We start from the raw sequence: 14,621 nt of genomic DNA, 5'->3' as shown, positions 1-14,621 counted from the left end.
GTCCTGTGGGTGACAACATCTCATTAATGAGAGGGAGGCAGTCCTGTGGGTGACAACATCTCATTAATGAGAGGGAGGCAGTCCTGTGGGTGACAACATCTCATTAATGAGAGGGAGGCAGTCCTGTGGGTGACAACATCTCGGTAATGAGGTCGGCAGTCCTTTGGGTGACAACATCTCATTAATGAGAGGTTGGCAGTCCTCTGGGTGACAACATCTCGGTAATGAGGTCGGCAGTTCTGTGGGTGACAACATCTCATTAATGAGAGGTCGGCAGTCCTGTGGGTGACAACATCTCGGTAATGAGGTTGGCAGTCCTGTGGGTGACAACATCTCATTAATGAGAGGTCGGCAGTCCTGTGGGTGACAACATCTCTGTAATGAAAGGGAGGCAGTCCTGTGGGTGACAACATCTCGGTAATGAGGACGGCAGTTCTGTGGGTGAAAACAGCTCATTGATGAGAGGTCAGCAGTCCTGTGGGTGACAACATCTCGGTAATGAGGTCGGCAGTTCTGTGGGTGAAAACAGATCATTGATGAGAGGTCGTCAGTTCTGTGGGTGAAAACAGCTCATTGATGAGAGGTCAGCAGTCCTGTGGGTGAAAACAGCTCATTAATGAGAGGTCGGCAGTCCTGTGGGTGAAACAGCTCATTAATGAGAGGTCGGCAGTCCTGTGTGTGAAAACAGCTCATTAATGAGAGGTCGGCAGTCCTGTGGGTGAAACAGCTCGGTGATGAGAGGTCGGCAGTCCTGTGGGTGACAACAGCTCGGTGATGAGAGGTCGGCAGTCCTGTGGGTGACAACAGCTCATTGATGAGAGGCTGGACAGTCCTGTGGGTGACAACAGCTTGGTGATGAGAGGTCCAAGGAGAAAGGCAAGAATCGTGCAAGCGGATGAGGTGGGACCGCTCGCCACGGAGGTTGCTCGACCTTCCGTTCGTGCACTCAACGTAGCGGTGGCCCACCTCCGGGCACTTCATGCAGACGACCTTCTGACAGGCGTCTGCAAGGTGGCCATGTTCACCACACTTACGGCACAGCTTGGGCTGGTCCTGGTAGTGAACATGGCCCCTGTTCTCTCCGAGGACTATGGTGGATGGGATGGCTTTCAACCCACCATAGCCGCCAAGGTCCCCCCTTTGCTGGACAGTGACCCTCCAGGCCCCTGTCCAGATCCCATCGAGGTCTTTTACCTGGATCAGAAGACCCTTCACGTTGCAGTACCTGCCCAGCCATACTGCAACGTCCTCCGGCTGTACGGTTTCATTGTACATACGGACAATAACGGTTTTAATGCTATTATCCGTCAGCTTGGTCACCTCAAACATCGCTGTGAGGGACCCCTGGGTGTTCAGGGCGTTCTGGAGTTTCCCCCAGAACTCCCTCAGGAAGCTGGCGTTGGCAAAGCTGACATCGATTAAATGTGGTTAATGTAGGGCTCATTAAATGTGGTTAATGTAGGGCTCATTAAATGTGGTTAATGTAGGGCTCATTAAATGTGGTTAATGTAGGGCTCATTAAATGTGGTTAATGTAGGGCTCATTAAATGTGGTTAATGTAGGGCTCATTAAATGTGGTTAATGTAGGGCTCATTAAATGTGGTTAATGTAGGGCTCATTAAATGTGGTTAATGTAGGGCTCATTCAATGTGGTTAATGTAGGGCTCATTAAATGTGGAAACTACCAGGTTATTTATTATCCTATAATACAGGGGAAATATTCAACTTTAATGCGCATACAGGTTGATTCACAAGACACCAATCAAGTAACTTACATATATTGTATCTTCATTAGGCCTAATGGCATTTTATGAAGTTAGTTATAGTGACTGAGTAAGTCTACAAAAGAGAGGCTATTTTTATTTGGTCACGTTATTTTCGTTGACGATGTCTTGAAGTCAAGTGGTTCAATATTGAAATGCATTTTTCTGTACCACACAGGACAACCACAGGACAACCAGGAAAAAGCGACGGTCGGTGGAACTCTGGCACCACCAAGTGGACAATTGCTTCAGTTCGTTTGTGGCAGCAATGCTACCAGATATACTTGATACAAGATTAAATGTTACGTCAACATTATTATCTCCAAATTGCCCCCCCCCCCCCCCCCCCCACACACACACGTAATAAATTATTATTCCAATTTAGCTGTTGATCTGGTTTTAACGTAACAACGCTTTCTCTCATTTCTGATTGGAGGGCGGACGACCACGTGTTCTTAGAACCTACAAATGTGTTACATTGTAACAGTCAAACGTGGTCATTCCTGGCGTTGATCAACTCCCCCTCCATGTCACCATTTATTGAAAGCATTCTATTTTTTATGGAAAACAAAAAGCATACAGAGCTCATTGTGACGTAAACATATTCGAATTTGACGTGTCGGAGAATGGCCACTTCATCCCGAAACCATTGTGGGTATCGCTTCTCGGCCTTTTGGCTAAGATCACGTGCATTGTCCTTGACAGTGCTGCTCTTGATCAGAGAAGCGATCGCAGGCCGGAGGGCGCCCGGGAGATTGTGCTAATTACTTTTGTTTAAAATCATTATTGTTGTATTGTTTCACTATTATTTTTGTCCTGGGTTAGGTGGTGGGTCTGGTGGTGGACTACAGGTGCACCAGCACCTGTAGGGTGAGTTTGAAGGCCCTCTGGTCCTTTTCTTTCTTATTTAATTTAAATTTCAGTTTCCCCTTGTTTGTCCTGTTTAGTACCTATCCTCCCCCTTGTATCCTACCCTCCCCCCTTCAATTATTTCCTACTGTTTTGAGTTTTGTGTTGCCTGCTAGCCGGAGGGGCTTTCTGGCTTGTTGGAACGCTAGCCTCCTGGCCCTTTAGGCGTGGCAGGCATTGCATTGTTGTGTGTTTGTCTGACCGTATTCTCCCATCCACCTTGTACTTGCTAGTTCACCCCCTAAATTGCCTTTTGTCTCTGTTTCTTGTCTTGTGTTGTCAACTGGGGGACCTTTGGCCTGCCGGCTTGCTAGCTGGTTGGCTTGGCCTGGCCTACTGGTGAGGCTTGCTAGCTGGTTGGCTTGGCCTGGCCTACTGGTGAGGCTTGCTAGCTGGTTGGCTTGGCCTGGCCTACTGGTGAGGCTTGCTAGCTGGTTAGCTTGGCCTGGCCTGCTGGTGAGGCCTGCTAGCCCTCTCGGCCCTCAAGTTTGGCAGGTGTTGTGTTGGTCAGTGTTCCTTTTGTTATCCCCTTAATTCCCCTTACCTAAATTTGTTTGTTTGTTAGTTCGCCCCACCCCCCTCCCCCCGTTTTTGTTTGTTTTGTTCATTATTGTCCTTCCCCTTCGTGCCTTTCCCCTCCGGGGAAAATTTATTTTAAAAAATTACACACAAAAAAAAAAAAAAAAAAATCCCTCCTTGTGTCCCTTCCCATTGTTGATAAGATTAGTTTGGTGCTGTGCTAGATAGTTTGTTGTGTGTCCCGTGGTACTGGTAGGCCCTGTTCAGCACAGTCTGGCTGAGCCTGCTAGTTCCTTGGCTGTTTTACACCCCTTCCCCTCCCTTTCCCCTTCCCTTCCCCCTCCCCTCTCACTGGTGTTGGGCTGTAAAGGGAGTGGGCCTCCATCATGTCAGCAGCACAGGCTGGCATGAGGAGGCACCATGCAGTGCGCCTCCTTCTAAAGGAGAGGGGAGGAAAAATAATGGAGCTATCCCGATTGGATTTCTCCAGGAAATTCCTCCAGAAAGAGCTCGGCTTTCATCCCGCGCAGGTAAACTGCATCTTAGCCCTCCCCTATAGGAAGGGCTTCGATGTCAGTTTTGCCAACGCCAGCTTCCTGAGGGAGTTCTGGGGGAAACTCCAGAACGCCCTGAACACCCAGGGGTCCCTCACAGCGATGTTTGAGGTGACCAAGCTGACGGATAATAGCATTAAAACCGTTATTGTCCGTATGTACAATGAAACCGTACAGCCGGAGAACGTTGCAGTATGGCTGGGCAGGTACTGCAACGTGAAGGGTCCCCTGATCCAGGTAAAAGACCTCGATGGGATCTGGACAGGGGCCTGGAGGGTCACTGTCCAGCAAAGGGAGGACCCTGGGGGCTATGGTGGGTTGAAAGCCATCCCATCCACCATAGTCCTCGGAGAGAACAGGGGCCATGTTCACTACCAGGACCAGCCCAAGCTGTGCCGTAAGTGTGGTGAACATGGCCACCTTGCAGACGCCTGTCAGAAGGTCGTCTGCATGAAGTGCCGGGAGGTGGGCCACCGCTACGAGGAGTGCACGAACGGAAGGTCGTGCAACCTCTGTGGCGAGCGGTCCCACCTCATCCGCGACTGCCCCTCCTCCTGGGCCAACAGGGCCAAGGCTGGAAGGAGGGAGTGGGCGGCCGCGGACCGGGCTTTCGAGCGCCAGAGGGCTGGAACGGCAGTTGCCGAGGTGGTAGTGGAGGAGCCGGTGGTGGAGGAGGAGGCAGTAGTGGAGCCGGCAGTGGTGGTAGAGGAGACAGTGGTGGAGCCGGTGGTGGTGGCTGTAGTGGAGGGCGCGGAAGGTGCAGTGGGGGAAGAAGTGGGAGGAGAGGACAAAACCCTCCCCACCCCAATCCCCCTGCCCCAGACCAATGTGACCCCTGAAGGAGAAAGGGCCGAGAAAGACGGCTCCGGAGAGATGTTTAGCGAAAGCTCCCCAAGTGGGTCAGACATCATAGGGTCGGTGTCGGAAAGCACCATGGAGACTGTGTCAGAAGGTACGGGAGAGGAGGGGGAGAGTAAGGAACACCTCCCCCTACGTAAAAGAAACGCTGAGGAGCTCTCTGACCCCGAACAGGGTGAGGAGAAAAAGGGAAAGGTGGAGTGGGAGAGCTCCCAGGGGGAGGAAGAACCCAGAACCTTCCCCTCCAACTCCCCCAATCAAGTCTCCTTTTTAAGTCCTGTTTTAACCTCCTCTCCCTTCCAAACCCCCTTACCCCGGAGGGAGAGAGAGAAAGTCCCTGAAGACTAACCCCCTTTTAACTTTTCAATGGCTTTTCTTCTAGCACTGTTTTTACTCACCCCTTTCATGGCTTTTAAAATCACCACTATAAACGTGAGGAGCGTAAAGACAGCAACAAGAGCACAGTCGGTTTTATCCTTTTTAGAAAGGTTTAACTCTGATGTGTTTTTACTACAGGAGTGTGGTCTACCCTTTTTATCCTCTTACAGGAAATGGGAGGATAAGTGGCGGCACGGGCCCTCCATTTGGAGTGGTTCCAATTTTAACAAGAACGACGGTGTTGCCATTTTAATCAAGACCCCACAGGTGGTGGTGAAGGGGAGCACAGTGGTGGTAGGTGGGCGTGCTCTTTTAGCCAACTGTACTTTTATGGGGAGGGATTTTAACGTGCTAAACGTGTATGGTTTTAACGATAAACATGACCGGTGTGCACTTTTAGAGGACCTGCAGTCCCACATGCTAGGGAGGGATCCTCTAGTGGTGGGTGGGGATTTTAATTGTGTTTTAAGCAGAGCAGACAGGAGAGGGGCAGGAGGGGATTTTAAGGTAGACAGGTCAAGTGTTTTATTGCAAGTGCTGTGCAGGGATTTTAAACTGACTGACTGTTTTAAAACCCTGCATCCAAGAGAGGAGGGCTTCACCTGGACCAGTGGTGATGGCACCAGAGCCTCTCGCATTGATTATCTGTTTACCCGGGACTGTCCCCCAACTGATGCTAGAATAACCCCTGCTTTCTTCTCAGACCACGTAATGCTGACGTGCACCCTTTCACCATCTTCGGGTGTGACTGTGGGAAGAGGGCCCTGGAAACTGAACTGCTCCCTTCTAGAAGATGATAGAGTAGTTAGTCAGTACAGAGAGCAGTTCAGCCAGTGGCAGACGCTACAGGACTTCTTTGACACGCGAGCACAGTGGTGGGAAATGGTGAAGGAAAGGACAAGGACCTTCTTTAGAGAGATAGGAAAGGAAAAAAGCAGAGAAAAAGATAGACGCATGGTGGGACTGCAAAAGCGACTGGAAAGGTATTTTAACCTATGCCAACAGGGCCTTGATTTTAACCAAGAAATTAAAGAAGTAAAGAAGGAAATGGCACTTTTAGCAGAACAGAGAAGCAAGGGGGTTATTTTAAGAAGCAAGGAAAGGGAATTAGAAGAGGGGGAGAAGTGCACTAGGTACTTTTTTAAGAAAATAATTAGTAAGGGTAGGATTATGACAGGATTGAGAAACAAGGACGGGGTTTTAAAAACAGACACAGAGGGAATAAAGGAAGTGGTCGAGGACTTTTATGGGGAACTGTTTGGGGTAAAAGATGTGTGCGAGGGAACAATGGGGGACCTTTTAACATACATCGACAAGACCTTACCCAATACAGACGACCTGAAAAAAGACCTGACGAGGACAGAAATCGACCAAGGACTGAAACGTTTTAAGAGGGGTAAATCACCGGGGGAGGACGGCCTCCCTTTGGAGTTTTATCTGACCTTTTGGGATGTTTTAGCCGACGAACTTCTGACTGTTTTTACTGACTTCGAACACCTCGACAGACTACCCGACAGTTTTAGAGTGGGGATCGTGACTCTTTTACATAAGAAAAACGACAGGACGGACCTGAAAAACTGGAGACCGATTACCCTTTTAAACTTTGATTGTAAACTTTTTACCAAGGTTTTAACACTCAGAATGTCTTCTGTTTTAGGGGAGGTGATCCACCCGGACCAAACCTGTGCCGTGCCCGGAAGGAAGATCACGGACAGCCTGATACTGATCCGAGATGCCATCTGTTATGCGAGAGACAGAAACATGCGGCTTGTAGTCCTAAATTTAGATTTTGAAAAAGCCTTTGATCGGGTCTCGCACCAGTACCTCTTTAAGGTACTGCAAAAAATGGGTTTCCCGGACAGGTTCTTAGCTTGGGTGGGACTGCTGTACGGGGACATCACCAGCAAAATCCTTGTAAATGGGCATCTGTCAAAAGCAGTGGGAGTACACTGCGGCGTCCGTCAGGGCTGTCCGTTATCTCCCCTTCTGTTCGTGGCCTGTATTGAACCACTGGCACAGGTCTTGAGAAGGGACCAAGGGATCAGTGGGGTGGGTATCCCGGGGAGTGGGGGGATGACCGCCAAGTGCGTCTTTTACATGGACGACGTCAACATTTTATGTACCGACCTTTTATCCGTCGACAGGACTCTGGACAGGACTGACTGGTACGGACGAGCCTCTGGGGCGAGACTGAACAGAGACAAGACAGAGGCCCAATTCTTCGGACCGTGGGCAGACCCAGACTTGACCAGACTACCTCTGACAGTTAAACTGACGGACATAAGGGTACTGGGGGTAAAGTTTGACCGGGGGGGAGGAGGGAGCGGTAACTGGAGCGGAATCCTGGGGACGGTAAGACAGAGACTGGGTTTTTGGGGACTACGACAGCTGACTTTTGAGGGCAAGGTTTTAATCATTAAAGCTGTGATTTTACCTGTGCTTTTATTAATCAGTTCTGTTTTTATCCCCCCTCGAAGGAGCATTTTAGACCTGGAGCGGACGCTGTTTTACTTCCTGTGGGGATGCAAGTGGGAGAGGCTGAGGAGGGAGGTGGTCAAGAGGCCCAGGTCCAAGGGGGGGAAAGGCTTGCCTGACCTCTACTTGTTCCTGGGCAGCCGCTACACAGCGTTACATCTGACTCTTGCCACCTCCCCGGTCAACAACAAGACCCAGGCCCTCACACGGTTCTGGCTGGGATCTTACCTCAGGACTCTGAGGCTGATCCCAGTCGACCTGCGAGCACCAGTCTCTTTCCTGCTACCCCCGCACTACGTCCAGCTCCAGAAGTTTTTAAGACATTTTAAACTGGAAAAAGAAACAGTCACGGTTTTAACAAAACACCGCTCTCTTCTCTCTCTTGTGCAGGATCGGGAACCAGTGTGTCCAGTGCGCGGGCTCGCTATAGGTGAGCCCACAACGGTTTGGCGCAACGTGGCCCATCCTGCTCTCCTGAATCGGCATCGGGACCTGTCCTGGATGGTCGCCCACGAGATCCTCCCGGTCAGGGCCGTTATGCACTCACGGGGCATGGCGAGGACATCCGCGTGCCCCCGACCAGGCTGCGGCCAAGAAGAGTCGGTGAGGCACATGCTCTGGGAGTGCAGAGCCGCCAGGGACCTGTGGAAGGAAGCAGGCCCCCTGATCACCTCGTGTCTGCCAGCAGGGGAGGACCTAACACCTCAGCTCGTGCTGTATGGGGTGGGCCGAAGGCCCATTCCATCGAAGGCCTTCACCAAGCTCTGGCCCACCCTCACGTGCCTGAAGGAAGCACTGTGGTCCTCCCGTAACCTGCTGGTAGCGAAAAACGTAGAGACCACCCCCCAGGCAGTGGCCATGGTAGCCACGGAAGCCCTGGGGTGGTACGGAAGGAAGGGGGCCTCGACCCCAGGCGAAGGGTCCCCCACAACACCCTAGGTCCCGGCGGCCACGGCCTGACAGCGCTGCGGCGCCTAGGGCGATGCGCCTAGGGGAGGGATCTCCTCTGGGCCCCGAAGGACGGGACGATGATCTATTCAGAAGAGCAGGATGAGGTGAGCTTGATAAAGACTCACCCCCCCTCCTGTACAAGGGACTGAAGACAGCCTTTTAACAAAGTGACTTTTTAACATGGTTTTTCATGTCTTAAAAATGTTTTACCTTTGTTAGATCATTAGTACACATTTTAAATGGCTTTTACAGATTTGATGTTTTTACAAGGAAAGTACTTTTATCCATGGTTGTTTTCATTGGTTTTAACAACATGTACTTTTTAACAAATTTAAATGTAACTTTCAAATGCTGTGTTTTATGCTTTGCTGCCGTTTTTATGTGTATCAATGATGTAAAAAATGTATGAGCTGTTTTTAAAGGAAATGTATCAATAAAACTTTTCAAAAAAAAAAAAAAAAAAAAAAAAAATCTGTTCTTATCAGTTTAATATCTGATACGTCCCCTATCTGGGGACCATATATTAAATTGATTTTTGGAATAGGGAGATGGAATAGGGGCTTGCTCCGTCCACTCCACGCATCGACCTGGTATTGCAGTACCTCCAGGAACGGTGCACCCCCTTTCATTGTAAAGAGAAATCACACGGAGTTGCATCGTTGATCTATATTGTATCTTAACATTGAGTAACTTCATTTCAATGTCAGTGATGGCTAAGATAGTGCTGGTCAAATCGGTCACCGTTTTATTGACTACGAAAAGCTGTTGGGAATGGGGTTCGTTCATCTTATAATCAAAGATTTTTCGTCACGTGCACGGGATACTTACTTGCAAACTTTCCTCAACATTGCATGATCAAAAATATACACACAGAGCTAAGTAATAAAGTAGTTAAAACATTAATATATACACCGAGCTAAGTAATAAAGTAGATCGCTTCTCTGGGTTAGGTGGTATTATTATATCTATAAATATACACACAGAGCTAAGTAATAAAGTAGATCGCTTCTCGGCCTTTTGGCTCAGATCAAGTGTAGTCTTTGACAGTGCTGCAGTTGATCGGAGAAGCGATCGCAGGCCGGAGGGCGCCCGGGAAATTGGGCCATTTATTTTTTTGTTGAAAATCATTATTGTTGTTTTGTTTTTCCTTGTCCTGGGTTAGGTGGTAGTTTATGCTGGTAACAGGTATGACCTACCAGCTTCAGTCCATACCGCACCAGGAGTAGAAACTCCCCAAATACAGGTGTACCAAGCCTGTAGCATCATACCCAAGAAGACTCGAGGCTGTCATCGCTGCCAAAGGTGCTTCAACAAAGTACTGAGTAAATGGTCTGAATACTTCCAATGCATTCAAGATAACTGGGAACTCAGAAAAAAAAATATATAATTTTCAATGGTCAACCAACTTGGAATTCCCAAGTTGGAAACTCCGGCATCTTTCCAAAGCTTTAACTTTTTGGACCTGAAGATCACTGACATTGATCCGTTGGACCTGAAGACCACTGACATTGATCCGTTGGACCTGAAGATCACTGACATTGATCCGTTGGACCTGAAGACCACTGACATTGATCCGTTGGACCTGAAGATCACTGACATTGATCCGTTGGACCTGAAGATCACTGACATTGATCCGTTGGACCTGAAGATCACAGACATTGATCCGTTGGACCTGAAGATCACTGACATTGATCCGTTTTTGTTTGTTTGTTCCCAGTTGTCTTAAAAGCAGAATCATTCTCTTTGATGAGGCACGTTTTGACCTTGAATGTGAATGTGCACCACCTCATCTCAGCCAATCAGAAAACCGGACCAGCCCATCGTCGTAGGTCAGTCAGATGCTTAATACAGATTATTATGACAACAGAAAAATGGTGCAAAAGTCATTAAAACAGGCCCATGTCATGATTATTATATATATATACACACACACACACAATAACAAGGCAATTTATTAGGTACACCATCCCGCTCACGAAAATGGTTTGCTCCATCAGACAGTGAGTCATGTGGCCATGGCTTGCTATATAAAGCAGGCAGACAGGCATCAAGGCATTCAGTTACTGTTTGAATGAACATTAGAATGGGCAAACAACTCATAGGTTCTTGTCACGGATGGGCTATTGCAGCAGACGACCACACCGGGTTCCTATCAGATAAAAACAACAAGAAGAGGCTCCAGTGGGCACGTGATCATCAACACTGGACAACTGAGGAGTGGAAAAGCATTGTCTGCTCCAACGAATCCTGGTTCCTGTTGCGTCATGCTGATGACAGGGTTCGGCGTAAGCAGCATGAGTCCATGGCCACATCCTGCCTGGTGTCAACGGAACAGGCTGGTGGTGTAATGGTGTGGGGAATGTTTTCCTGGCACACGTTAGGTCCCTTGATACCAATTCAGCAAACATTTCCATGCCACAAACAATTCAGGCTGTTCTGGAGGCAGAGGTACTCACTTTGTTTATATGCAGAAACTCTGTAATACTGTTGAGATACTATTATAGAAGAGGAACAGGAACTCCAATACTGTTGAGATAATATTCTAGAAGAGGAACAGGAACTCTGTAATACTGTTGAGATAATATTCTAGAAGAGGAACAGGAACTCTGTAATACTGTTGAGATAATATTCTAGAAGAGGAACAGGAACTCTGTAATACTGTTGAGATAATACGGGGTATTATCAGGTGCCAGGAGCACCTGTTTGAATGTGTCAAGAACTGCAACGGTGCTGGGTTTTTCCCCGCTCAACAGTTTCCCAATGGAAGTCATTGGAGTCAACATGGGCCAGCATCTTCGTGGAACGCTGTCGACACCTAGAGTCCATGCCCCGACCGTCAAGAGGAATGTCTGTTTTGTACACTGTGTCCATTGTGTCATTCACATTTAAGTCATTTAGCGTCGTACTGGTCCCCCGTTGGGAATCGAACCCACAACCACGGCAAGGCAAGTGCCCTGCTCTACCAACTGAGCCACACAGGACCCCCATTCCTCTCTACATCACACCTGCTGTTACTAGACTATTATATTGTGCCTTCCTGTATTCTACTGATGCTAAAATGTTTCCTATTCTACCGAGACTTTTACGTTATGCTCCTATTTGTATCTATTATTGTTGTTGTGAAGTAGGAGCCTGCAGTAAGCATTTCAGTGGACGATATATCCCGTACATACGACTAATAAAACTCAGCTGGCTTTCTACTCTCATGTGTTTTTATTTTTTTCTATTACCAAGATAAATTCTCTAACATTGACAGATCATTTTTACTTTTAAGTCAAAATAAAACGAGTGTTTTTCTTACCGATATACCTTTGCTTAAGTTCATTGTCATAAAATGGAGGTGAGGGGTTGAAGACGTTAGCTCAGCCGTACCTGTCAGTTGAACTGTATTACGCCACTGCTCTTTAAAATGCAATACAGAAAACGACGTTTTGATTTGAAAAAAGGGTGAAGCTGTAGTTGTCATATTAAAATGTCTGTGGAGTCCTGAGGCCATCCTCCCCGAAGCCTGGTCCGTATTTATTAGCTTAAAACAAAGAACGTCTGACGTTTAAAAAACACCTCACATTTAAATGGTAATTCTTGTCGCGACCAGTAGAGTGCGCTGGTGCACCTCCTTTACCAGCCAGGAGTTTCTTGGGAGCTCGAGAAACACTTTAAATATCACATTCCAGTTTATTAACAAATCAATGATTGAAACCATCTCATCAGAAATTCGATCCAACAGTTGCTTTCGTATTAACAGAGAATATCAGGTGGTTCCTCCAGACAGCCACCTCCTTGAGAATTAAATTACGTTTTATTTGTGTCTGTAGTGCATTTGGGTTCGATCCTGAGACGTCTCCTCAGTATCTGTAGCACCTGAGTTCAATTCCCTGACAATTGTAACTTTCCCAAAGATGTCCAGGTTTTTCCCAGAAATCCTGCTTCTGGCAAGTCTCCTGGAATCAGGAGCGAGTTAGAAGATATTAGGATTTCTGGAAAATCTGGGGAATTTTTTGCTAATGGAGACAGTGCTCTCACTTTGTCCCTGTAGTCAGTCAGTCTGGCAACCCAGGAGAGAGATGTGTAGTGTTGACACAGGTAGTCTCTGTACACAGACAGACAGGTGTGGCTGATATTAGGAGTCGTCCTGTGGGCCAGGTTTGTTACACATGAGTTTAGCTGCCAGAGATCCGTACGCGTTGCTTTTAGCCTCCGGCTGGACCTTGTCTTTACATTTTCTCCCTGTAGCAGAGACAAGAGACATATAGATCATTAGAGAGGTGGTCTACATTCACCATGTTAGTCTGTTGCTGGGGATAATGCACATTCATGTTCTGTTGCTGGGGATAATGCACATTCACCACGCTATTCTGTTGCTGGGGATAATGCACATTCACCACGCTATTCTGTTGCTGGGGATAATGCACATTCACCACGCTATTCTGTTGCTGGGGATAATGCACATTCATGTTCTGTTGCTGGGGGTAATGCACATTCACCATGTTATTCTGCTGATGGGGATAATGCACATTCACCATGTTATTCTACTGCTGGGGATAATGGACATTCACCATGTTATTCTGCTGCTGGGGATAATGAACATTCATGTTCTGTTGCTGGGGATAATGGACATTCACCATATTATTCTACTGCTGGGGATAATGTACATTCACCACGTTATTCTACTGCTGGGGATAATGCACATTCACCATGTTATTCTGTTACCGGGATTATGCACATTCACCACGGTAACAGTTACCCACACCTCCTGGCTATTGAGAGATGTCTGAACAGGTGTACTGTAGGGTAAGACACTAAGCACCTCCTGGCTATTGAGAGATGTCTGAACAGGTTTACTGTAGAGTAAGACATTAAGCACCTCCTGGCTATTGAGAGATGTCTGAACAGGTGTACTGTAGGGTAAGACACTAAGCACCTCCTGGCTATTGAGGGATGTCTGAACAGGTTTACTGTAGAGTAAGCTCCTCCTGGCTATTGAGGGATGTCTGAACAGGTTTACTGTAGGGTAAGACACTAAGCACCGTGGTAGTAGAGATGAGACAACAGGACCGTTAGAGAGGTGGTCTGATGGAGCCTCTGCCGAGTCTCCAACCAATCGGATGTTCCAGGTTTCAGGAGAAAGATAGACTTCCTCTTTTGGACGGTAACTAGGCGACACACCATCTGAACTCCTCCACATTTACTGGATTGGTTGAACAGTTTTTTAAATTCTCGTCAAGCCCCAGTATGTAGGGCATTGTTTCCCAACTCCGGTCCTCTAGTACCCCCCAACGGCCCAACTCCGGTCCTCCAGTACCCCCCAACGGCCCAACTCCGGTCCTCCAGTACCCCCCAACGGCCCAACTCCGGTCCTCCAGTACCCCCCAACGGCCCAACTCCGGTCCTCCAGTACCCCCCAACGGCCCAACTCCGGTCCTCCAGTACACCCCAACGGCCCAACTCCGGTCCTCCAGTACCCCCCAACGGCCCAACTCCGGTCCTCCAGTACCCCCCAACGGCCCAACTCCGGTCCTCCAGTACCCCCCAACGGCCCAACTCCGGTCCTCCAGTACCCCCCAACAGCCCAACTCTGGTCCTCCAGTATCCCCAAACAGCCCAACTCCGGTCCTCCAGTACCCCCCAACAGCTCAACTCCAGTACCCCCCCAACCCTGGTCCTCCAGAACCCCCCCTCCCCCAACGGCCCAACTCCAGTACCCCCCAACCCCGGTCCTCCAGTACCCCCCTACGGCCCAACACCAGTACCCCCCAACCCCGGTTCTCCAGTACTCCCCAACGGCCCAACCCCGGTCCTCCAGTACCCCCCAACGGCCCAACCCCGGTCCTCCAGTACCCCCCAACGGCCCAACCCCGGTCCTCCAGTACCCCCCAACGGCCCAACCCCGGTCCTCCAGTACCCCCCAACGGCCCAACCCCGGTCCTCCAGTACCCCCCAACGGCCCAACTCCGGTCCTCCAGTACCCCCCAACGGCCCAACTCCGGTCCTCCAGTACCCCCCAACGGCCCAACTCCGGTCCTCCAGTACACCCCAACGGCCCAACTCCGGTCCTCCAGTACCCCCCAACGGCCCAACTCCGGTCCTCCAGTACCCCCCAACGGCCCAACTCCGGTCCTCCAGTACCCCCCAACGGCCCAACTCCGGTCCTCCAGTACCCCCCAACGGCCCAACTCTGGTCCTCCAGTATCCCCAAACAGCCCAACTCCGGTCC

General features: G+C 49.1%; 1 protein-coding gene and 1 non-coding gene across 6 annotated transcripts in view; one reads left to right on the top strand and one right to left on the bottom strand.

Annotated features, from left to right (window-relative positions):
* Positions 1–8,842: 8,842 nt before the first annotated feature.
* Positions 8,843–9,031, top strand: LOC118944197. Its single transcript, XR_005039515.1, has one exon. It is a non-coding gene; the product is annotated as a U2 spliceosomal RNA (small nuclear RNA).
* Positions 9,032–10,339: 1,308 nt separating this feature from the next.
* Positions 10,340–14,621, bottom strand: part of LOC110513835 (NIPA-like protein 2) — a 53,861-nt gene continuing 49,579 nt past the window's right edge. For all 5 annotated transcript variants that reach the window (XM_036938134.1, XM_036938136.1, XM_036938137.1 and 2 more), the window contains one exon: positions 10,340–12,634. In XM_036938134.1, coding sequence (XP_036794029.1) covers positions 12,528–12,634 — 107 coding nt within the window. In that variant the 3' untranslated portion in view covers positions 10,340–12,527. The remainder of the gene's footprint in view (positions 12,635–14,621) is intronic.

The sequence above is a fragment of the Oncorhynchus mykiss genome, chromosome 2 (assembly GCF_013265735.2).
Source record: "Oncorhynchus mykiss isolate Arlee chromosome 2, USDA_OmykA_1.1, whole genome shotgun sequence".
In the NCBI taxonomy this organism is placed as follows: Eukaryota; Metazoa; Chordata; class Actinopteri; order Salmoniformes; family Salmonidae; genus Oncorhynchus; species Oncorhynchus mykiss.
The sequence above is the reverse complement of the archived record's forward strand: the minus strand, read 5'-3'. Positions and strand labels throughout refer to the sequence as shown.